This window comes from Didymella exigua (assembly GCF_010094145.1).
Source record: "Didymella exigua CBS 183.55 unplaced genomic scaffold M421scaffold_15, whole genome shotgun sequence".
Lineage (NCBI taxonomy): Eukaryota > Fungi > Ascomycota > Dothideomycetes > Pleosporales > Didymellaceae > Didymella > Didymella exigua.
In genome coordinates this window covers 151,407-174,486 of record NW_022984789.1, presented here as the reverse complement: position 1 = coordinate 174,486, position 23,080 = coordinate 151,407, and the positions used below count along the sequence as shown (strand labels likewise).

The 23,080-nt window shown below is 56.1% G+C and overlaps 11 protein-coding genes across 11 annotated transcripts in view; 8 read left to right on the top strand and 3 right to left on the bottom strand.

Moving 5' to 3' along the window:
• Positions 1-1,253, top strand: part of M421DRAFT_421080 (uncharacterized protein) — a 1,634-nt gene extending 381 nt beyond the window's left edge. The window contains exons 2-4 of the mRNA XM_033592708.1: positions 27-284; positions 349-1,054; positions 1,085-1,253. Coding sequence (XP_033448136.1) covers positions 27-284; positions 349-898 — 808 coding nt within the window. The 3' untranslated portion in view covers positions 899-1,054; positions 1,085-1,253. The remainder of the gene's footprint in view (positions 1-26; positions 285-348; positions 1,055-1,084) is intronic.
• Positions 1,254-1,920: 667 nt separating this feature from the next.
• Positions 1,921-3,918, top strand: M421DRAFT_101300 (MATE efflux family protein; the record flags this gene model as incomplete). The annotated part of the gene is made up of 1 exon (XM_033586622.1): positions 1,921-3,918. The coding sequence occupies one exon, from the start codon at positions 1,921-1,923 to the stop codon at positions 3,916-3,918; it is 1,998 nt and encodes a 665-aa protein (XP_033448135.1).
• A 1,184-nt stretch (positions 3,919-5,102) lies between these two features.
• On the top strand, positions 5,103-7,250 carry M421DRAFT_162540 (HET-domain-containing protein). The gene is made up of 2 exons (XM_033587695.1): positions 5,103-5,825; positions 5,871-7,250. Exons 1-2 carry the CDS (start codon positions 5,136-5,138, stop codon positions 7,176-7,178), a joined length of 1,998 nt encoding a protein of 665 aa, XP_033448134.1. The 5' UTR covers positions 5,103-5,135; the 3' UTR covers positions 7,179-7,250.
• Positions 7,162-8,337, bottom strand: M421DRAFT_162565 (uncharacterized protein). The gene has a single exon (XM_033587696.1). The coding sequence runs from the start codon at positions 8,031-8,033 to the stop codon at positions 7,323-7,325; it is 711 nt and encodes a 236-aa protein (XP_033448133.1). The 5' UTR covers positions 8,034-8,337; the 3' UTR covers positions 7,162-7,322.
• A 168-nt stretch (positions 8,338-8,505) lies between these two features.
• M421DRAFT_5555 (nagb/rpia/CoA transferase-like protein) lies at positions 8,506-9,592 on the bottom strand (the record flags this gene model as incomplete). Its single annotated transcript, XM_033595317.1, has 2 exons — positions 8,506-8,595; positions 8,651-9,592. 2 exons carry the CDS (start codon positions 9,590-9,592, stop codon positions 8,506-8,508), a joined length of 1,032 nt encoding a protein of 343 aa, XP_033448132.1.
• A 719-nt stretch (positions 9,593-10,311) lies between these two features.
• On the top strand, positions 10,312-10,987 carry M421DRAFT_162525 (uncharacterized protein). The gene has a single exon (XM_033587694.1). It carries the CDS (start codon positions 10,469-10,471, stop codon positions 10,844-10,846), a length of 378 nt encoding a protein of 125 aa, XP_033448131.1. The 5' UTR covers positions 10,312-10,468; the 3' UTR covers positions 10,847-10,987.
• Positions 10,988-12,488: 1,501 nt separating this feature from the next.
• M421DRAFT_421073 (carbohydrate-binding module family 43 protein) lies at positions 12,489-14,630 on the top strand. Its single transcript, XM_033592707.1, has 2 exons — positions 12,489-12,866; positions 12,917-14,630. Exons 1-2 carry the CDS (start codon positions 12,724-12,726, stop codon positions 14,430-14,432), a joined length of 1,659 nt encoding a protein of 552 aa, XP_033448130.1. The 5' UTR covers positions 12,489-12,723; the 3' UTR covers positions 14,433-14,630.
• A 5-nt stretch (positions 14,631-14,635) lies between these two features.
• On the bottom strand, positions 14,636-16,096 carry M421DRAFT_421072 (uncharacterized protein). The gene has a single exon (XM_033592706.1). It carries the CDS (start codon positions 16,050-16,052, stop codon positions 14,802-14,804), a length of 1,251 nt encoding a protein of 416 aa, XP_033448129.1. The 5' UTR covers positions 16,053-16,096; the 3' UTR covers positions 14,636-14,801.
• A 152-nt stretch (positions 16,097-16,248) lies between these two features.
• On the top strand, positions 16,249-18,265 carry M421DRAFT_421071 (nonsense-mediated mRNA decay protein 3). The gene has a single exon (XM_033592705.1). The coding sequence runs from the start codon at positions 16,411-16,413 to the stop codon at positions 17,944-17,946; it is 1,536 nt and encodes a 511-aa protein (XP_033448128.1). The 5' UTR covers positions 16,249-16,410; the 3' UTR covers positions 17,947-18,265.
• Positions 18,266-19,730: 1,465 nt separating this feature from the next.
• On the top strand, positions 19,731-21,310 carry M421DRAFT_421069 (uncharacterized protein). Its single transcript, XM_033592704.1, has 4 exons — positions 19,731-20,112; positions 20,164-20,296; positions 20,347-20,890; positions 20,940-21,310. Exons 1-4 carry the CDS (start codon positions 19,996-19,998, stop codon positions 21,274-21,276), a joined length of 1,131 nt encoding a protein of 376 aa, XP_033448127.1. The 5' UTR covers positions 19,731-19,995; the 3' UTR covers positions 21,277-21,310.
• Positions 21,311-21,490: 180 nt separating this feature from the next.
• On the top strand, positions 21,491-22,770 carry M421DRAFT_421068 (uncharacterized protein). The gene has a single exon (XM_033592703.1). It carries the CDS (start codon positions 21,934-21,936, stop codon positions 22,426-22,428), a length of 495 nt encoding a protein of 164 aa, XP_033448126.1. The 5' UTR covers positions 21,491-21,933; the 3' UTR covers positions 22,429-22,770.
• The last annotated feature ends 310 nt before the right edge of the window (positions 22,771-23,080 follow it).

The window sequence follows — 23,080 nt, the reverse complement described above, 5'->3', positions numbered from 1 at the left end:
CTCGCCCACAGCTAACCGCCGCGGAGCTTCATCGTCGTCGGCATCCTCGTCTCGTACCTCCCGCAGCACTACAAGATCATACAGCGACGCTCCTCGCGCGGGCTGAGTCCGCTGTTTGTCCTGCTCGGCACCGTCTCGGGCACGGCGAGCATGGCCAACATCCTCACCCTGCCCGAGAGCACCGCCGACATGGCCTGCTGCAAGGACATTGGGCGCTTCCCCTGCGCCGCCGCCCTGCTCGGCATGGCCCAGATTGGCGTGCAGTGGTCGTGCTTCTTCTTCATGTGCGCATCCCTCCCCACCCCTCCCACCCCTCCCACATGCGCCGTGCAGACTGACGCCGCCCAGCATGCTGCTCTTCCTGATCTTCTTCCCGCGCCCCGCCATCCCCGGCATCGACCACGACGCCGACGCCGCCGCCGACGCCGACATGCCCACCTGGAAAGAGGCCGTGCTCGTGCTCGCCGTGTCCCTCGCCTTCTTCGTCGTCGCCTTGGTCGGCTCCGTCGTCTTCGTCTACGCCCTGCCCGACCACGTCCGCGCCTGGGCCAACTTGCTCGGCCTCCTGGCCACCGGCCTCGCTGCCGTACAGTACATCCCGCAGATCATGACCACCTGGCGCCTGCAGGAACCGGGCAGCCTGTCGGTGCTGATGATGTGCATCCAGACGCCCGGCAGCTTTGTCTTCGCTGCGAGCCTGTACGCCCGCCTGGGCCGGCGAGGCTGGAGCGCATGGGGTCTGTTCATATTCACGGGCTGTCTGCAGGGCTGCTTGCTGGCTATGAGTCTGTCGTTTCTGTGGAGGGACAGGAAGGAGCAGAAGAGGCTGGACGACGAAGCCGCGGCGAATCGCAGCAGTGAGCGGACGCCGCTGTTGGTGGCCGAGGACGTCAACTAGCTGTTACTGCTGGGCCTGTTGCCCCAACTAGACTTGTTACTACCAGACCTGTTACTACCAGACCTGTTACTACCAGACCTGTTACTACCAGACCTGTTACTACCAGACCTGTTACCACCAGACCTGTTACTACCAGACCTGTTACTACCAAACCTGTTACTACCAGACCTGTTACTACCAAACCTGTTACTACCTATTTCCGCTCCTGTTGCTGTTCTCAATCTTCGCACCGAGCCCCGTCGACTCGCGCACGAGCCCGTGCAACTGTGTAACTGTGCAACTCTGTAACTCTGTAACTGTGTAACTGGGTAACTGTGTAACTGGGTAACTGGGTAACCCGAGCCCACGTGCGTCCCGTTCGAGTCTGCAGGAACGTGCAACGACCACCGCCCGATAATTGCCGTGTTTCTCTACTTGCGTGCTACGAAGCATTGCAGAGCTGCTCGACTGCACAACGACGCCTCTGCCACGACATGCTGCAGCAGTCGAGCAGCCACACTCGCAGCAACAGTCAAGCAGCCACACTCGCAGCAACAGTCAAGCAGCCACACTTGCAGCAACAGTCAAGCAGCCACACTTGCAGCAACAGTCAAGCAGCCACACTTGCAGCAACAGTCAAGCAGCCACACTCGCAGCAACATGTCAAACGACATTCTGTCATCCGCCAATTGGCCCGACGACGACGACAAGGGCGCGTCGACGACGACAAGGGCGCATCGACGACGACAAGGGCGCTGACTTACCGGTAGTCACGCTAAGCAGTTTCCCGCCTGGAGCTACCGCGCTCGGTCATGAGCGCGCCTTTGACATTGGACCTCAGTCTAGTCTCCACCCAAGATTCAAATAGACCCTGTTCCGCCTGCCAATTACCCAAACTGACTTTCCTTGATTGCTCTCCACGCCGCCTCGATTGACCTCGAGAGGTGGAAGGCGAGTCTGCGTCTTTTGACGAGTCTGCGTGTTTGACAAGTCTGCGTGTTTGACAGGTCTGCGTGTTTGACGAGTCAAGTCTGAGAGAAACAATGGCCCCACCCTCGTCATCCCAGGCCGGTCAGAGCACCGGCAACGAATTTGCAAGCGACGTCGCCGCCCAGATGGACGGCTTCGCGCACGCCACCGACATCGCCGAGGAGGCGATTGCGCGGGATCTCGAAGACGACACCTCCGACTATGATCCCGACGACACGGATGGCGACGATGAATCCTCCTCCGGCTCGTCGACCATTCGCCAGTACTCCATGATCAATTCTTACCGCAGGCCCTCGTACGTCAACCCGGGACCCAGAGGCCTCGCTATCGCATCTTCGAGCGCCCCGCAGGGACACTCGTTTCTGTCGACGAGCGCGAAGAAGCACAACTATCTGTCCAAGAAAGAGAGGGAGTCTGTCAGAGAGGATGAGCGGAGTCTGCTCCGCGACAACAATCTTCTGCTGCCAAAGCATCCGCGATCTGGCAGCCTGGGGCCTGCCACCAGGATAGGACCCAAGACATCCTTTTCGACCCTGCAAAAGGTCCGCAGTACGCCTGACGAGGAGTCTGGTCGCCACGCGGACGCGTCAGAGGCCGATGCTCTTCTCGGACAGGAAGGGGACCCAGACCAGCCGTACGGCGGCCTCGACACGCCCAAGACGATCAACAAGAGATGGAACGAAGCAGTTGCAGCCGGCAAGATCAACACGAGCTGGAAGCGAGAGACCAAAGTCCTGTGCAAGAGCTCCGCGCCCATGGTCCTGACTTTCCTCCTGCAGTACAGCCTGCCCGTCGCCAGCATCTTCACCGTCGGCCACATTGGTAAGACCGAACTTGGCGCCGTATCGCTCGCCTCCATGACCGCCTCCATCACCGGATACGCCGTGTACCAAGGCCTCGCAACCTCTCTCGACACACTGTGCGCCCAGGCCTACGGCTCCGGACGCCCGCACCTCGTGGGCCTGCAGCTGCAGCGCATGCTCGCCTTCCTGCTACTCATCACGATCCCAATCTCCATCATCTGGGCCTGCGGAACGCAGATCCTGTCGCTCATCGTCCCCGAGCCCGAAACCGCGCGCCTCGCTGGTCTCTACCTCAAAGTCCTCATCTTCGGCGCGCCGGGCTACGCCGCCTTCGAGAGCGGAAAACGCTACGTCCAGGCCCAAGGCCTGTTCAGCGTCAACATGTACATCCTGCTCATCTGCGCCCCGCTCAACGCCTTCCTCAACTGGCTCTTCGTCTGGCACCTCGGCTGGGGCTTCATCGGCGCGCCAATCGCCGTCTCCATAACCGAAAACATACTCCCCGTCATGCTGTTCCTGTACGTCCGCTTCATCGACGGATACCAGTGCTGGGGCGGCTTCGACCGGCGCGCGCTGAAGAACTGGACGCCCATGATCAAGCTCGCGCTGCCGGGGCTGATCATGGTGCTCGCCGAGTTCCTCGCCTTCGAGGTGCTAACACTGTCCTCGAGCTGGCTGGGCGAGACCGAGCTCGCAGCCCAGTCGGTACTGGGGAGTATAACGGGCCTCACGTTCCAGATCCCGTTCCCGATGAGCGTGGCGGCATCGACACGCATCGCGAACCTGATCGGCGCGACGCTTGCCGTGCCCGCCAAAACAGCAGCCAAAGTCGCCGTCGTGGCCTCCGTCATCGTCGGCTTCGGGAACCTGCTGCTGCTCAGCTTGCTGCGCGACCAGATCCCCCGCCTCTTCACCCCGGACCAGGACGTCATCGATCTCGTCGCCAAGCTGCTGCCGCTGTGCGCCACGTTCCAGGTCTTCGACGCGCTGGCCGCGAATTGCAATGGCATCCTGCGCGGCCTGGGCAGGCAGGAGATTGGCGGCTATGTCGGGTTGTTCGCGTACTATCTCGTCGGCATGCCGATTAGTTTCGGCACCGGGTTCGGGGCGGGATGGGGACTGTACGGGTTGTGGGCTGGGCCTGCGGTTGCGCTGGGCGTTGTATCGCTCATTGAGAGTATCTTCATCTACAGGACGAGCTGGGAGCGGGCGGTTGAGCAGGCCAAGGTTAGGAACGCGGCGAACTAGGCTAGGTAGGAATAACCACCCAGTCGATGGGGTCGTCAGGCCTTGTTTGTTTCCCTGATCTGTTTCTGTGCTTTCCTTCTGTGCTTTCCTTCTGTGCTTTTCTTCTGTGCTTTCCTTCTGTGCTTTCCTTCTGTGTGCTTTGCTCTCTCCACCTCCGTCGTTTGTCAACACACACCGTGCTCGCCTCCAACCGCTCCTCCTGTTCTCCTCACGGACGAGAAGCCTGCATGCATGCTGCCATGCAAGGGACGCGAGCAGCCGGTTTCGCCAACATCTGTGCTAGTCGAAAAAGAGAGACGGCGTATGCCTGGGAGAGAAAGAAGCCGGTCCATGCTTTACTCACGGCAGTCATGTTCTCCTGCTTCCTGCAGCGTTGTCAACTGGACGGAGCACTGGGATCTACCGTCGGTGTGCAGCAGCAGGTCGCAGCAAGGAACAGTGGTTATAGGAAGCTGTAGCTGTCAGGCGCTCTGTTCAGTATGTGGCCTTGGCCGCTTCTGACCTGCAATAAGTACTGTTCTGGCCACATGCGCACTATCTGATTAAGCACTGATGCCTTTTTGCTGGGTGGCCTGGCTGGGTGGCCCGGAGCTGGGTCTTGGCAGTAGCTGCAGCAGTAAGCAGTACTACAGTAAATTTGGAGTTGATTGGAAAAGTACAGCTCTTACAAAGTACTACAAGGACTCTCTGCCTGTGCAGACGGGGTACAGGGCTAACCAAGAGTCCTCGGACTATAGTAGTACATGAGGGGATCAACTCATTGTCTAGTTCGGCAGTAATTTGTCTCTCTAAAACCTGCAATAACGTTATGCTCCTACCCCTTTTCTATTCTGCAACGTTCTATCGCTTATGCAAGAGTCTCGAACACTGACTGTTATATTCTGTTTACATTCATAGTGCTAAGTAGTTAACTTGTAGGAAATTTCACGTTCTTATATGTTTTATATCACTGCATGTCAGGACCGGGCTCCGGCCTACCGGTACCTAGCCACTACAACCAAAGAGGTATCAATGCTCACTCAGATAGTGAGCCTGTGGCCACAACAGTACTTATTGCCATCCTATCTCAGGTCAGAGGTGGCCAAGGCCACATGCCTGGGGCCTGACAACTAACCTTGGTTAGCGTCGCAGGATCCAGCCGCCTTCAGCCTCAGCCTGCTCACCCCGCCGTCACACACAACGACCACTCACTCCATGAGCTACCGGGTGTTTACAAAATGTCCATATGCCAGAAAAGTAGCGGCGGCGAGACGCTGTGCGGCCACTGCTGCAAAGTTTCTTGGGCGAACCCCGAAAACGTATCGGCGTTCACAAGGCCTTTGCGCAGGGTCAGCATCAGCAGTTTGAAAAGCTCAAGCTGTCCCGTATGCCGCCTGATTGGAGAATTCAGATCAATGACTCGTTCGTTGGACAACGCCTCGTTCGGTTTGCTGAGAGAAAGGCAGCACAAGTGTATCGCAGAGCCCGGGACGAGTCACGAGGCTGTCTCTGTCTTGCGACAAGGCAGTGATCCGGATTACTTCTTCAGACCACACATACTCATGTCTCGCCTCGATCACAGCAACACTACTGTCCGGCTAAAGAGCATCTTTCCGCAAAAGCTAGACCACGATCTCCTAAAGAGCTGGCTGGACGACTGCAAGCTGAATCACCATCAGCGTTGTCGGCCACATCGTCGACCCCCATTACAGAGACTCAAAGTGATTGATTGTCATGACAGAAAAGTTGTGGACGCACTACCTGGGCTGGCTTTCTTTGCTCTTTCATACGTCTGGGGGGACTCGAGCTCAGAAGCTGTTGAGTGCTATGATGCATTAGAGTCGAGGCAGCTGATGCCCCAGACCATTAGCCAAAGTATACAGCTCACCCTTAACCTGGGATGTAGGTTCCTTTGGGTTGATCGTTACGTACGTCAAGCGTCCACGGTGAATAGTCTGGACTGACGAAATTAGTGCATACCCCAGCACGACCCGGCAGCGAAACAGCTACAGATATCCCAAATGGGAGATATATACTTGGCTGCAGATTTGACCATTGTAGCTTCAACAGGCACCGATCCCTCATCTGGACTACCCGGGCTCTCACCCACTTTGCGCCGCCCAGTTCATCATGTCGAAGTAAAAGGAAATCACCTTTACGCCATCCCACACATAGCTGGCTCAAGGGATATCCTTGATTCTCGCTGGGCAACACGAGGCTGGACATTTCAAGAAGGCTTCTTGTCTAGAAGGCGATTGGTATTCACAGACCGCCAGGCCATCTTCGTTTGCGACACCGAAACCTATTACGAAGCCACCACGATCCCAATGCTGCACGGCTACAAGAGCGTAGAGGACCGTGAGGCCTCTTATTTGCGGGAAGAGCTACTACTAGAGAACTGTCTGCCACGAAGGCAACTCGAAACAAAGTGGGCGGACACCGGGATCAAGAGCTCAGGTATGGATAGAGCCCGCGCATATCTTGAACAATACTGTCGTCGATCTCTAAGATTCGACAACGACGCGCTCGAAGCGATCAGTGGGGCGCTGTACACACTTGCTTCCGAGTCGGTATACCATATCTCGGGTCTCCCATTCGACTTCCACACCGATAAGAACGATCGTTACATCGAGCTCTCGATGCATTGGAGCCATCTAAATCGTGGAAAGACACGTCGACGGAATGGCTTCCCAAGCTGGTCTCCAATTGGTTGGGAAGGTCGTATATCATGGGACAGCAGGGCGTCGGCCCTACCTGCCCGCTTCAACGAGATACACGTTGTGGTCGAGCAAAAGGGAACCAGCTTATGGGACTTTGATGCATCGCCCGATCTTCGAGCTCACGTCACTAACGAGGAACAGCTTGCATTCGAACTGCCGACGACGAGACTCACAGTGCTTCGGCAATACGGGAGTGGAAAGCCGAGCGAAGAACACGTGATTGCACTGCGCTACGACGAGTATACATACATCTACTTGGGTACGTATTGGAGCATAAGTGATACTCAGCTCGCCAATACTGCCTATTTGACTGGCGTTCTTTTCTCGTCACATCTAAAATCCTACACAAGCTGGGTAATGGTTCTGCGGCAGCGCGGCGCATACTACGAGCGCATAGGCGTGGCGCGTTTCTGCGACCATTACAATGCTGGGCAGCTTGACTACTGCGTTCACGATTGGGAAGGCAGGGAGTTTCGCTTGAAGAACTGGCAATCGCTTGGCCATGGCCAAGGTGAATGGTGGCTTAAGCTTTTCAAGACAGAGGCAATCGTCCTCGGCTAGATGGAGCTATTGCTTCATATATGATAGCAGCCGCTGCATGAGATAGGAGTAGATTGTGCAGAAGGCTTTTGGAGCACAGACACTCGTCTCTTTGGCAGACGCTGTACCAGGTAGATCCTCCAGCCTGTCCGCGCCCAGCAGGTGTCAAATACCCATAGACTTTACTTTCTCCGTACAGTACAGGTCATCCCTTGGACTTCGCACTGGCCTTCCAACCGTCGAATTCGCACGGCCTGGATCGAATCTGCGTCGTATCAGCGAACAGACCAGTAGACAAAGACGCACAGTCAGCTCCATCTCCGCGGCCGCCAGCGCCCTGCATCCCGCTCCGCGCCCCCTCATGCCCAGTCCTCGCAGTCCGCGAACAGCGGAAACAACCGACACAATGCCGGCAGCAGCGTGCAACCACGGCCACCGAGACGCTCCTAAACCCGGCCAGGCAGCGCGGGCGCCGGGGACTAACCGCGACCAACACCCCGTGCACAACGGACTCGTGTGAGCCTCGCGAGTAGCGAGCGGCGTCGCGACTGCGTCGCCGACACGCAGAGAGCGCTCGGCTGCCGCAGCAATGCCAGCTTCCCGCTGCTGCCCGGTGCCACGGTCGACGGAGCGGCCAGCAGAGCGACGCCGTCGTCGAGTCGGTGGGAGACGCGGAACGAGCTCGTGTGGCGTCGTGGTCGCAGCGAATGTGTTCCAAAACGTCTTTCCAGCCAACGTCCCCATCGCCTCCAGGACCATGAGGGAGGGGGCGATCCATGTCGTGCGCTCTGCGAACCGGCTTCTCGGGGCCTCTGATCTGGGGACAGCCCTGGTGTGTGTGGCTCTTGGGCGGTGTGTTTGGTCGCCTGTGGGCATTGTGGGGCTCGGATTCGGGCTGTTGATGCTGTGTTCTGCAATGTCAAGGCACTGGAACGCGTGGGCTGCAGGGTGGTTAGGAGCTCCACGCCAACACTCTTGGTCACGCACGGTTGGTCTTGGTTGCCAGCTGTCATTTCTTGTTGAATTGCTACTGGGTATCGTGTGTTCTTGTCTTCGTGAATGTCATCTTTCGCCACCAGAGTGTCCGCCTCGCTCCGACTGCCCAATCTTTGAGTCGTTTGCATATCATGTGACATTCTCGCCTACGGCTGCTCAAGTGCAACGCCGTCCCACACGTGGCTCTTCTCCTCGGTGCTGCTGCGGTTTTTGCTGTGCGAGCACCGAGTGCTCGGGCGCGGGAATGCATTGTTGAGCAGCCTACATATTGTGTGAGTGCGCGTCAAGCAGCGTTGAGGGCGCAGGGGATAGGAGGCCAACGCAAGTCGGGGTTTCTCTCCTCGGAAAGGGCTCAGAACCAGATCTTGATCAACTCTTCCGAGACTGCAGACGGTGTGAGTACACCGGACTCTGTGATGATTCCAGAGATGAGATCGGGGGGCTAGAACGGATGTCAGCATGAAGAAAGTCAAAGTCATAGTTATAGGTTAACCTACTGTGAAGTCGACGGCATCCTCGGCATTCAGCCCTGTCGATGTGTGCTTCAAGGTCATGTCGGCGATACCCTCGTCAACTGCGTCCTTGGCCCCTGCCTTGCTGGCCTTGGGATCATCTGTGACCTTGAAATCGAGCACCTTCTGCTCGATGGGCAGATCGAACTGGCTGAGAGGGTACAGCCTGACGAACTTGTGGCTCTCCGCAACCACGTAGAATGGCTTGCCCTTGCTCTTAGCCAGCAGACCCATCTGGTATGTTCCCATGCGTGAGATGATACCTCCGTTCTCAACGACGCCCTCTGCTCCAACAATGACCATGTCCACTTTGCCCAGCGAATATGCTACTGCGGAATCCGAGATAGTAGCAACAGGGACGTTGTGTGCGCGCAGATCGGACACGGTCTGGTCGCCTTCATTGGCATCAGAGGTGTGCGAGGACGGCACAACGTAGATGACCTTGAAGCGGATCGTGCTGGACTCGGCTGCCCGCCTCAGAAGCGCGCCAACAACACGCGAGCCACCATTCGTGAGCACAGTGGCTCCGTCGCGAATGAAGTGCTTGCCGAAGCTGGCAATCTTCTCTCGACTCTGCTTGGCCCGTTCTACGAACAACTTGCCGTTGGACAGTAGATGGTTGCGAATGGCGCGGAAGTCATCGTCAGGACCGAGATTCAGGCTAGCTGGGCGGTTGAGGGTGGTAATGAGGTAGCGCTGGAAGAGATCGGTGCCGGCAGAAAGCGAGATTGGGTTTGCGATCGAGGCTTTGAGGGCGGCAGTATGGCGTTCGAGAAGATCGAGTGTTTCGGCGACGGTCGATACTGAGCTCTGTGCGATGGCTTCTACGAGGGCTTCAATGGCCGCAACAGGCATAGTAAGCTCTGGGTCCTCATTGAGAATACGGCGATAGCTCGACACGATGTCGAACTCTGCATTGGTACTCATTCTGGCGGGCTGTTGACTGTGAACGTAGATTGTCCAAAAGTTATTCGGAGGGGTCTCGCGATGGAGTCATGCCAAGCGAATTTCCCCACACCCGCTCGAACCCTTCGTTCCTGTCTCCCACAACAATACGCCATGACCTGGCTCGCAAGACCCAGCGATGGCCCAGAACGTCAGATTGTTTCGAGACTGAATGGAATTATCAGAATATTGGCCAACGACACGCTCAAAACCAATCGTCGCGCCTGCTTCATGCGCGTGGCTCAACACCCGCCATCGAACCTCGCGCGTCAAATGAGTGGGGTCACACCGGAGCACGAAGCACAATAAAGAGCTTAGTTGGGATGATGTTGTTTCGAACATGATTAAATCTAGGAATTGCCTGACTTCCCCAGTTGTGCCAAGATGCTTCTTTGCATTCCGTGTCGCACAATGGCTCCCCACGGGATGGCGCAGCGTGATACCTCAAGCACCGCAGACACCACGAGCACTTAAGAACCAGTCTCATGCACCCTTTATCGACGGATCTGCATGCAAGTTGTTGAGCCTCATTCGCCCCCACTGACTACTCCGTTTCCAACACGCTAGTACACCGTATAGTCACTATACCCACATCTCGGTGCGCTTGCTTCACTTTCGAAGCTACGAAGCTTGCGAGAACCTGCACAAAGCCCCTCACCTTGCTGGTAGCCCCTCATTCTCTCATATTCACCCGTCTCTCAACCTTCACCTCAGACTGAGTCCTCTTTCTACAGACCCACCCTCTGAACCATCAGAAGAAAATCCCAGTTCAAGAGCACAATTGAATTTCTTGACAACACTCTTCTAAGCTCAGCGCCTACAACAAAGACGAAAGATTATCGTCACTCATTCGGCAAAATGCCGTACATCATCAACGTACCGCACATGCCCCGCCCTTACATCACCAACAACCCTGCCGTGTATATGGACTGCCTTTCCTGGGGCTGGCAATGCGAGTCACGACCATTCTCAGACCCCTACTGCAAGACAGCCCGCAGGCGAGAGGAGGCGAGGTACGAGGCTGACAAGAGGGCCGAGCAATTGGACAAGTACTATTCACAAGAACTTGCACGCCGCAAGCACGCCAAGCGATCCATGTCCATTACCAACCTGGGCCTCACGAAGTCTCTCAAGCCGTTTCAAGGGTTTGGGAGGCACTCGAGGCACGATTCGGTGACCGGCGTGACAGTTATGGAGCTGGGCTCCGATGTCGAGGATGTCGACCTGAGTGATTGAGCGTGACCGTCTGGCATAGGACCTTCACACAAGCGACGGCGTTTTCGGCATCAGACGACACGATTTACGGCATCTTCTCTTCTTAGACTTAGGCTTCAAAAACAAGCTTCTTCCTTTATCTCACCGAATAGTTGCATCCAATGACCTCGGTTTCCACTTAATTGATGCTGAAGGGTTCACTGTTACCATGGTACGCACGAGATGCCTCCGCATCGCATTGCGGTCAACGGCAAAGAGTGCAGACCGTAGTACTACTCAGGGTCGCCAATTGCAGTTGATATGATGCCTTTAGTCCTCGATCGTACCGCGCTTCCACAAGCTTTGCCCGCGCCGTAAGCCGATGAGAACGAACCCGAAGACCACCATGGACCCAGAAATAATGCCAGCTTCTCTACGAATCAGAAAGGCTGAGGCCAAACCTGCAGATCAGTTGCCACGAGACAAAAGCTCTTGCACCAACAGTTGGACCGACGGGGTACAGCTATCGACATCGAGGCGCTCGTAGAAGATGTCAGCAAGCTTAACACGAAGCTCCACAATTCCATCGCACAGTGTAGTAATGACAACAGAACATGAACCGATGTTGAACCTCGCGCGTCAGTAACCTCAGCGGCACTATTCCAAGATACACGGCGACATTGACTTTTATACAGGAACTAGGATGGTTAGTGGTCAGGAGGCGATACGACTTGCTACGTCAGATGAAGCAGTAGGTACTCGCACGTAGCCTTTCCACATGGATCACTATTGACTCAGGTCAACTTAAGGTCGAAGCATCTTTTCAGACATCGCAAGGAAGAAATCGCCGACCTTGCCGATGTGGACATAAACAACAAATCGAATACGTTCAGGGAGCGGTCCGCGGCCTACATACCGACTTCGCCGGATTTCTCCCACAAGCATGATCCAAGGGACGACCAAAGCCACTCCGGCGTCCGGCTTATTACCGACACTACAACTGAAGCAGCGAAGTCAGTTGCTCGCAGGTAGCCAGGCTCTCGATTTGTGGCATATTATACGCCACGCGGCAGGCTCACAATGGAGACTACAGGATTATTTGCAAAGGCGGGCAGTTCTCCCCTGGGCTGGCCTTTCTCCCTTCACATACCTCGACGCGTGGGAGGAATCGCACGGTAGCAGGATGAAGGCTCTTCACCGACGGCTGAAGAAGCGAGTGGGTAGACTGCGGGCTTCAGGTATGAGGTCGGAAGCTCAGTGATGTTAAACCAGAACTGTTGCTAAGCTTCGGACTCATTCATTCTGGATATCGCTTCGATTGAGCTCTGGTCCTTGTATATGAATCGAGGGCAATTTCTTCTACCCTGCTGCGCCACGCTCGGTCGTTGCCAGCTTCCAACACCATAAGTGGCCCGCCCAATCAGAGGCCATGCGCAATGCAGGCCTCATGAACCTGTAAAGTGACAGCCGATCGTTCTGCTGGTCAAAATGTATGCAACTTTCGGAAAGAACGTAACCGCATCACAGCCGTCTTCTATCCCGGTGCGAGTTAAAAATAGAGACCGCAAAGCTTGACCTACAGTCGTCAATTCATAACGGAAATAAACTAGTGTCGCCCGAAACGGCAGCATCGGGCACGCTTCTGACCAAATCGTTCGTCATCCCCCAATACGAACCACACATCAACGCGTACGCCACCCCGGCAGATCGGTGTCAGCAGAGCCACGCAATGAGGGTAGTGACAGATAGTACCTGCAGCCACCGCGCGGCCAGCAAACTCGTGTACAAAATCCCGGAACCTCCGGCTTTCTCCCTTGCTTCATCCACTCCACGGCCAAGCCTTGTCGTGAATACTAAGCTCGGGCTATAAAGCTTCGTCCCTCGTTTGACAGCTTGCCATCACTCTTTTTTGCGGCAACATGAAGTTTACCAGCACTTTCGCAGGCCTCGGTGCTGTCGCGGCAACACTGCTGGGCAGCGTTTCGGCCGCGAGCTACGACGACATTCCTGACATCGAGGTCTACGGACAGCACTTCTTCTACACGAACAACGGATCGCAATTGTACGCCCAAGCTTCGAGGATCACAAGAAACAGCGCTAACGATGCTTCAGCTACCTCAAGGGTGTTGCGTACCAACAAAACTACTCGCCTAATGGCTCCACCAGCTCTAATACCAGCTACACTGACCCACTGGCGGATGGCGATGCTTGCAAGCGTGACATCCCTTACTTGAAGCAGATCTTCACCAACATCATCCGCGTGTACGCCATTGACCCGACCAAGAACCACGATGACTGCATGGCGCAGTTGGCTTCGGCAGACATCTACGTTATTGCTGACCTGGGTGAGCCCGGCACATCGATTATCTCAGATGATCCTGAGTGGGACGTGGCCCTGTACAACCGCTACACCGGCGTCGTCGATGCACTCCAGAAGTACAAGAACGTGCTTGGCTTCTTCGCCGGCAACGAAAACGTCAGCTCTGCCAACCAGACGGCAGCTGCAGCATTCGTCAAGGCAGCTGTCCGCGACGTCAAGGGATACATTTCCTCGCAGAAATACCGCAGCACGCTCGGTGTAGGCTATGCAACAGCCGATGTGCCCACTCGTGATGAGCTGGCGCACTACTTCGCATGCGAGTCGGGCAATTCGGGCAATGCTACGTCGATCGACTTCTGGGGCTACAACGTGTACTCGTGGTGTGGTGACAGCAGCTACTCAGCTTCCTCGTACGGCGAGCGCGTCGACTTCTTCTCCGACTACCCCGTCCCCGTCTTCTTCGCTGAGTACGGTTGCATCGAGGGCGTCGACGGCGGCGCGACACACCGTCCCTTCACAGAGGTGCAGGTCCTGTTCGGCAACATGACCAGCGTCTTCTCCGGCGGTATTGTCTACGAATGGTTCATGGGCACCAACGACTACGGCCTCGTCGAGCTGACGTCCAACGACGCCTCCGTCTCGCCTTACCCCGACTTCACCTCGCTGCAGTCCCAGCTGGCGTCGGTCAGCCCCACAATCACCCAGCGCAGCGCCTACACGCCCTCTCACTCGGCGCCCGCGTGCCCGTCCGTCGGCTCAAGCTGGGAAGCCGAGGCCTCGCCGCTGCCTCCTTCTCCGAACAGCGAGCTCTGCTCCTGCATGGTCGCCGGTCTGCAATGCAACATCAAGAGCACCAACGAGGACGACTACGCCGACGTGTTCAACTACATCTGCGGCGCCAACGAGGACTTCTGCACCGGCATCACCCGCAACGCAACGACGGGCAGCTACGGCGGGTACTCTGGCTGCAACCCCAAGGACCAGCTGGCCTGGGTCGCCAACCAGTACTACCTGGGCAACGGCAAGAGCAGCTCTGCGTGCGGCTTCAGCGGCATGGCGACGGTGCAGACGGCCGCAACGGCGAGCACGTGCTCCAGCTTGCTTGCGGCTGTAGGCACTGCGGGCACAGGGACAGCGGCCAGCCCGACTGGAAAGGCGACTGCTGGGTCGACCGGAGCGTCGGGCAGTTCGTCCAAGGGCGCGGCTGCGGGCCTCAACGGACCCAAGGCCGTCGAGCATGGCGGTCTCGTTATGGGCATCTGGTCTGTCGTTGCAGCGGGTAGTCTGCTGGGTATGCTTGTGTTGTGAGCTATATGACGAAAACGAAGGCAGAGGGAAATGTACATGTAGATGCAATCTTTAGAGTTGGTTCAATCAGCATGATTCAGAGTTCAATCAGCATGCTTCAGAGTTCAATCAGCATAATTTCGAGTTCAATCAGCATAGTTTCGAGTTCAATCAGCATAGTTTCGAGTTCAATCAGCATAATTTCGAGTTCAATCAGCATAGTTTCGAGTTCAATCAGCGTAATGTCCAAGTGGTAACCGAATCGAGACGTCGTGAGACTATATCTGCAAAGCCTTCTCTTTCTACATATCTTACAGCTCGTCTACGTCCAGATTCTATGGGTATCTTGCATATGGTACAGTGTGGTACAAAAACACCCTCGTTCCAGACTCATGGTCCCAGGCCAATGGTGTGCAGCCTGCGCATCTGGCCTCTCATCTGCTTGGCGCTCGGGACTTGCGCTGCGTCTGGAAACGCGTCGCCCGCGCTCGGCTTCGGTCTGCGGAACTGCTGCATCGGGGTTGCAGGTTGCTGGTGCGGCTTGCTCTCAGCGTCTTCCGCGTCGGCGGCCTGCTGCCGCAGGTTCGCAGTTCGCTCCTCTACATCGTCCGTCTCTAGATCCTCCAGGTCGCGCTCCAGCTCCGCGAGCTGCTCGTCCGCACTCCTCTCCTCCCGCTTCTTTGTCCGCAGCACACCGCCCCACAGCGTCTCCAGGTCGGTCTCGGCCCGCTTCTCCTCGGTGAACATCTGCACCACGATATTGACGCCGGGCTTGCCCTCGCGGAACCCGACGAACTCGACCACGTCGTCACCCGGCATGTGCGTGTCTTCGGGGTGCGCGTCGACCTTGGACAAGGTGCAGCAGATCCAGCCCGTGCGTATCCCGTCGTCGATGTTGCCCTCGGGCAGCGTGCCGCCGACGTTGGCCAGCATGCGCATCCGCTTCGCCTTCCGGCGCAGCTTGATCTTGAGCTCGTTGCGCCCGAGGAGGCCGGCGGCGTTCGCTTTGAGCCCGTGCTCGCGGCGCAGCCAGCGCGCGAAGCGGTCGGCGGCGACGTGCAGGTGGCGCTCCGAACGGGCGGTTGCGATGAGCATGATGAGCTTTGGGCCCAGCGCGGGCGGGGGGTCGAGATGGCGCAGGTCGAGCAGCGTGAGGTCGTCGAGACCTGCGGTTACGGCGATGTACTCGAGCAGTTCGGCGAGAATCGGGGGTGGATTGATGGGCAGGTCCGGGATCGAGACGGCTTGCACGGGAGCCCGGGGTGCAGATTGCTGGCGGAGGTACCATGGTATGGCTCCAGCGGCTGGAGAGGGTGTGGGTGCGGCATCGCCCAGGGACTCGGTGATAGCTGATGGCGAATGTTCGGGCTGGAGGGCGGACTCGGGTACAGCAGTTGCGTCTTTTGCGTCTGTGAAGGTCTCGACAGGGTCTTTGGCATCGATGAATGCGAATTCGGGGTCGTCGTTGGTTGGTTCCTGCTTGTCTTTTCTTCGTGAGACGCTGGTGCTGAAGGCACTCCTCCCGGCATAGGCAGCTTTGGGGGAGCGAATTGCGAAGCCATTGATGGCTGGGCTGGGTGCAACGACGCTCCTCGCAGCAACTCTGCAAGCACTGCAGACGAATCGTGACGACACGGACATAGCGGCGCTTACTGGATGTGAAAGTTGGCGATGGCAAAAGCACGAGACTGCCTTGAATTCGGTCGGCGGTTGACGCCTGTCGACGCCGACGCGGCGCCTGAGCACGTGGCGATAAGCTAGTTATCGCAGGCGGGGCCAGAGTCATGACTGAGAAGCGGCTCGAAAAAAGTTGGTGGGGGTGCAACGCATTTGCAAGCAGACATTTGCCTCCGCACCGTATATACAAGCATCTCTCCGCGCCACCCACTTCTTACAGCCTACCGACGAGGACCCCTAGGAAGATACACTCTCCTCCTCCGATATACGACGAACACACCCACCCACCCACATACCCGAAACCCTACGCATCGCCGCAGCCATGGACATGGACGGCGGCATGGCCTTTGCGCCTCAGCAGAAGAACGCCGCAACGATTCTCTGCGCAGACTGCGGTGCACCCGTAGACGGCACAGTATCCGGCGCCTTTTGCTACGACTGCATCAAGCTCAAGACCGACGTCACCACGGGCGTCCAGCGCGAAGCCATCCTGCTCATGTGCCGAGACTGCGACCGCTGGCTCTCCCCGCCCACGTCCTGGGTCGTTGCGGCCCCCGAGTCACGCGAGCTGCTTGCCCTGTGCCTGCGCAAACTGCGCGGCCTGAACAAGCTGCGCATCATTGACGCCAGCTTCATCTGGACCGAGCCCCACAGCAGGAGGATCAAGGTCAAGATCACAGCGCAGTCGGAGATCAACGAGGGCGCCATCCTGCAGCAGACGTTCGAGGTCGAGTTCAAGCAGAACTACCACCAGTGCCCCGACTGCGCCAAGAGCTACACACACAACACATGGCGGGCCTGCGTGCAGGTGCGACAGAAGGTCCCGCACAAGAGGACTTTCCTGTACCTCGAGCAGCTAATCCTGAAGCACGGCGCCCACAAGGACACGATCAACATCAAGGAGGTGCACGACGGCATCGACTTCTTCTTCGCGCAGCGTAACCACGCCACCGCCTTCTGCGACTTCCTCAAGGCCGTCGTGCCCGTCAACATCAAGGACTCCCAGGAGCTCATCTCCCACGACATTCACACTTCGACCAAGAACTACAAGTTCTCGTACTCGTGCGAGCTGGTGCCCATCTGCAAGGACGACCTGGTCGTGCTGCCCATCCCGCTGGCAAAGAAGATCGGAAACATCGCCCCGCTGGGCCTCTGCTCGCGCATCGGCACCAGCGTGCAGTTCCTCGACCCCTCGACCCTGCAGACCGCCGACATCGACACAAAGCTCTACTGGCGCACGCCCTTCCGCCCGCTGGCCGACGTGCAGGAGCTCACCGAGTTCATCGTGCTCGACATTGAGCCACTCGGCAAGCAAGTTGGACGCAACTTCCTGGCCGAAGCAACCATCGCCCGGGCCTCCGACATGGGCTCCAACGACACCACGTACTACTGCCGGACCCACCTGGGTGGCATCCTGCACGTGGGCGACAGCGTGCTAGGCTACCTGCTGGCCAACACAAACTTCAACAACGACGTCTTCGACGTGCTGGAGCAGTCCACCAAGCACGCGAGCAAGATCCCGGACGTCGTGCTGGTCAAGAAACACTACCAGCGCGCAAAGAAGAACAAGAACAAGCGCAACTGGCGCGTCAAGCGCATGGGTCGCGAGGAATCCGAGATGCTGCCCCGCAAGCAGGACCAGGACAAGATGGAGCGCGACTTTGAGATGTTCCTGCAGGACGTCGAGGAGGATCCTGAGCTCAGGGCCACCATGGCCCTGTACAAGGCCCAGCAGGAACAGGCGCAACGCGATGCGGATGCCATGGAGACAGAGGATGAGGCAGAGGAGGACGAGGGGCTGGCTATTCCCATGGAGCAGTTGTTGGATGACTTTGAGGATATGACGATGAAGGAGTAGAGGGGTGTCGTAGTTGTGCACTTCATGCACGTCATGTCAGCATCGCTGTTTCTGTTCTGCATTTCGAGGCGTTGGTGGTCTAAAAGCATGATGACGGTGGTCTGGTCGATGATCTGGCGTAAATGGTACTTTACATACTTTGATAGTTGTGAGCCTCAGTAGCTTGCATGACATGAAAGGAACATGCTCATCTTGGCCACAAGTTCCCTTCAACATGCCTCATATGTGGTCCGTTCAGAACCTTCCAGCTGGCCGTTGAAGACATCGAAACAATTGCGCCGTTTTATATATCAAGTTCTTATCACTTTGAAGATGTCGCGCAAGCGCGTTCCTCTTGGCAGGGCTTCTCAGATCTACGGAAAGGGGCCCTTTCAAGACTCCACTTGATATGATCGTCGACGGGCGTTATGAGATCGATGCTTTGGCCAAGAAGGTGTCGCTTCGGGCATCCGAGGTAGACGCCGCCAATGTTAGCGCGGCCGAACGTAGCCCTGTACTTGTTGCACATATCGAGCGGCACAATGACTCGATTGTTCTCGAGAAACATCCTTCGGGACTCCATGCGGTTGGTGCGGCAGCATTGTGTAAGACAGAACTACTTACGGCGTATGTGTCGAATTCTTGGCCAAAAGCATCGCATGGTAAAATGGATGAGGACAGGGCATAGTTCACATGTGCCTTTGCTGTGGTTTCCTTTGCAATGGTTGAGATCGAGTTGGATCATAGCGTATACCCGATTGCGGACTTTTGGGAAATCAGGTTAGCTGCGCCCGCCAGGCTTTAGGACGCGGAGAAGCTATCACCAGGAAAGTCGATAAAAAGTAGCTTCTGGCGGCGAGCGTCCTCCTCGTAGAGTATCTACGGGTGACTTGCGCGGCTGTCTTCCATGGTGGGATGTTTGCCAGCGCGATCGCTAATGGACGCGTCTTCGGCAGTCTTCGTGGACCCGGTCCGTTCTGTCAGTGCTTCAGGTCGCAGAGATGAGTGTGGATGCGCGAACATGCACGCCGATGCTCCGCTCGAGCTCTCCGAGACTGCACAATCAATTGAAGGTCATGGCGGGAGAGGAATGGAGGCAAGCTAGATGCGGAAGGGAGGCCGTAGGAAGGTGCCAAGGAATCTCGTGACATCATGTTCCTTCGCGCGGAAAGCACTTTTCCATGTGACTGGTGCTGCTGCAGGGTGAGGTAAGAGAACGACTTTAATACCACGAAAATTCATCCAGCCTCTCACATTCCTCTATAAGGTCTTCACAAGTACTTGCACAGCCCTGATCAGCTTCAGCTCATCAGCGTTCCCGCAGGCATGTCACCGGCCGCCTAGATCCAAGGGGTACCTTCCTAAAGCAGCCCCGTTCAGATCAAGGTTAAGCGACGTGTTTTGACACCACATGGCACCAACGGCAGCCACCACGCCTTTTGACTTCCTCCGCGGCGCTGTGCGAGCGGCTATTCGACAATAACATATGGCCTTCAGCTACATCCATCAGCGGCAATTGCAGCGAGCAGTTCACTACCCTTGTGCTGATCTACCATGCGTAGATACAGCCCGTGTTCTGGCTCCTTTGGCCTAAAAAAATTCATCGTCCAATGGTCCGGTGGATTTACCAAGGATTGCTGGCAACGAATGCGTAGAATAGGTCTGAAACTTCGGCGCCGGACTGCATTTGGGCAAGGCTTGCCGTGGGCAACGACATGCTATCCTTGAAGTTGAAGCGGATGTAGCTGCTAGTGGCATCGTGCGACGAGATTCACATCTCAGTGAGATTCATTGAGGATACCCATGTCTCTTCACGCGGCTCAGCCGAGTCATGTAGGCCTTAGGCTTCGCAAGCATCCACACCTGCCATGCGGTATATCACCTTAAGGGTAGAACGGCCTCTAGACCACGAGGTACGGAAGATTTGGCCGACCTCGTTCGTATCCTGCGCCGCATGCTTTCTGTCCGAAAGCTTATGATTTCAACGGCTCTACATTCTAGTGACTGAATACTCCTCTGAGCTATTACTCCTCCACATCCATTCCAGACCCTTCCGAGGAGAGCGACACCATGGACGAACTCAGCGCCATGCTTGGCGAGATGCTCAAAGCATATCCGGATCCAAGTGGTCCACGACCTATTGCGAACTATCCTGCAACAATGTATGGAGTCACGATCACATTTCACGTAGGTCGCTCGCGGTACCATCCAGGTTCGGGCAAGAGTTGACAGACATAGCTATTGAGTTGGGTTGCAGTGGGCTTTCGTCTTCACACACGCATCAGAGTCGTTCGTGAGCCATGGTGGGATGACCTCTTCGTCCTCCTAGCGTCAATCGTCAACTTGGTCTCTGTGATAGGATTCCTAGCGGGTACGGATATCCGCTTTCTGCTGATGTGTACTGAGCTGACAATTTCTCAGGCACCAAGTATGGCCTTGGTCATCACCTTATCTACGTTATCAACACCCTTCCGGTCATGATGAAGTACCTCTATGTCACCAACGCTGCCTACCACACGACCACCTTTCTCATCAAGGTCTCACTGCTATTGCAATACCTTCGCCTCTTCAGACAAGGTATCCTGCGTTACATCTGTATGATCCTATTGTTCATTGTAGCCTGCTGGGGTCTTGCATTCTCCTTCCTCGCCTGGTTCCCTTGCCTGCCAGTATCTGGGTTCTGGCACCGAACTGCCCAGTCAAAGTGCTATGGATTCGGCTACCGCACCATGGACGAAGCCAAGATTACACTGTACATCTTTGCAGGAACGAACATGTTCTTCGACGTTGTCATCTTCCTCATCCCGCTCACTGAGTTCTTCAGGCCGGGACTCAGGAAGAAGCAGATACTGGCGATGATCGGACTGTTTGCTGTGGGCTTCCTGGTCGTGCTCATGGCTGTTCTCCGTCTCTGGAGCACATTCAAGCATAGCGCGGAGGCCATGAAGGGCTTTGATTTCACTTGGTATGTCCACTTGCCTCTCTCCATCGACTTTGGTCCTAATATTACACAGGTGGTACCCCGAGGTCTTGATCATCTCATGCCTAGAAGTCGACTTTGCCATCATATGCGCCTCGATGCCCATCTTCTGGCCGATAGTGGTGACTAATTGGAATGCAATATTCGTCACAAAGGAGGTTCACATCACACACCAAGATCGAGTACAGGGCTTCGAAATGGGTCGACCAACTTCGTTGAAAAGCACTGCTAGTCAAGAAGGTCTGACAAAGCTGCCGAGCGGAGAGCAGAAGTCGTATTACTACAATGACTTCGGAGAAGAAGCAAGCACAGGGAAAAGCCCCGCGTTGACGGTGAGCGAAGAGGTCGCACCATCGAGACGCATGGTATGAGCAAATTAAAGTCCACTTACCTCTACCGAATGACTGTGCCAATACGTGTACGTGAAGAACGCGATTTTTGACTTGATGACATCTGCCATCTGCCATCTCGCAGCAGTTCGCAGCCCCCTGCCTAGCATTGAAACGTCTGTGCGCGGCTGCCACTCTTTCCGCACCATAACCGCGGCCCCGTCCGTGTTGACTCTTCTTCACCTCTCTCCCCAACGCCACTTCATCCTTCGCCCTCGTGTTTGCCGCCCAGCCACTGAGAAGGAAGAAGTGGCACAAAACGAATCTATTGGTGTGGTCAAAGTTAAAATAAGAAGCGGCGTATCTTCGGAGCCCACATAGCAGCGTATTGGAGTACACAACTAGCAGTAGCAGGGCGCTTAAAGCCCCATGTGACTTGAGACACGTACAGGTTCAAGATCACCACATCCAGCAATCCACGTCGCAGCGCAGCATGCGCATGAACGATCCAATCCGTGGCAGCCTCATATAGTCCTGGGTGTGGCCTGATTTCCTCGGTCCTTGTTCGCCTTTCTTTTTGTCCTTGTTGCCTTGGGCATACAGTCATTTCCAAGCCACCACTCAGCTATCCAGAAACAAGTGCCGGTCACTTGCCTTAATACTAGACCTCGAAGTCGAAAGAGCCGAGAGCCAGTCACCATGCTGTCCTCCCTGTTCACAAGCATCCTCCTCTTCCTCTCCCTCCTGCACCTGTCGGCAGCCGTACCCGGTCCGAAGCCCTCCGTCGCCCAAGAGCAAAGCCAGGTTGAAGTCCGACAAGTCTCCGCCACACCTTCACAGGCAGATCTATGTCTCGACTACGAGCGCACAGCCAACATGTCGACCATCGGCGCTAACGGCACATACCGAACTGTCCTCCTTCAAAAGTCCAGCACGGGCACCATCTACAATGCGCGCATGATGGATGCCGCGATCAGGAAGCTGCCGGTCCTGACTGCAGATAAGACTTTGAACACGGCGTGTGGGAACTGGACTGAGATTGCGCTGAGAGAGGCGGAGAAAAACTTCACCATGGGGGTGGTAGCACAGTTCACGACTGAGGGATTGCCCGTGGGGATTCTGGCTGGGCCGATGGTGTTGGCGGTCTGCGGATCTATTGCTCTGTTGTTTTCGATTGTTTGGGTCAGTGGGTAGAAGATGCGGATGGGACGGCAATATTGCTGAGTTTACAAGTATCGAGTGCTCTCGGAGTGTCAATGCTCGAACTCGCTGGCTTATGTAGAGTACAACGATATATCATGATATGTTTGTTGCCTTGCGGTAACTAAGAACTGTCAGCCAGAAAGCCGCTCGGGAAAGTCACGCTGGCGCGAGAGAGATGGTGCACCCGTGCGCCCTCGCCCGTTTTGCCATAGATGTCGGCTATCTAGATAACTGTGGCTACAAACAGATGTTTGTAGATAACTGAAGGCCCTAATCTGCAAGTTCTGTCTTAACCGATGTCACTAAACGCCAATGAAGAATTCGAAATCATCATTCTGAGTTGTGCTTTTTCTGCCCGCTCTGTCGCTCTCTGTTCGTAAGCTTCCTCGTTGATCGAATCTGATGTACTCATCTCAGAGCCATCTGAGGCAACGGAACTGATGGTTGACGCGGATGACATGTACTGCAAACGTGACTCGAGCAATCGGGGCTGAGACCGTGAAGATGTCGAAGTGCTTTGTGAAAGACGCTGTTTCGCAGCGAAGCTGAGTGGCGGTTTGCTATGCTCCCGCTCTGGAAGTTTTGTAGCACCCACGTACTGACTTAAAGGGTCTGGCTCGGGTAGTGCTTTGCGAGCGGTGTT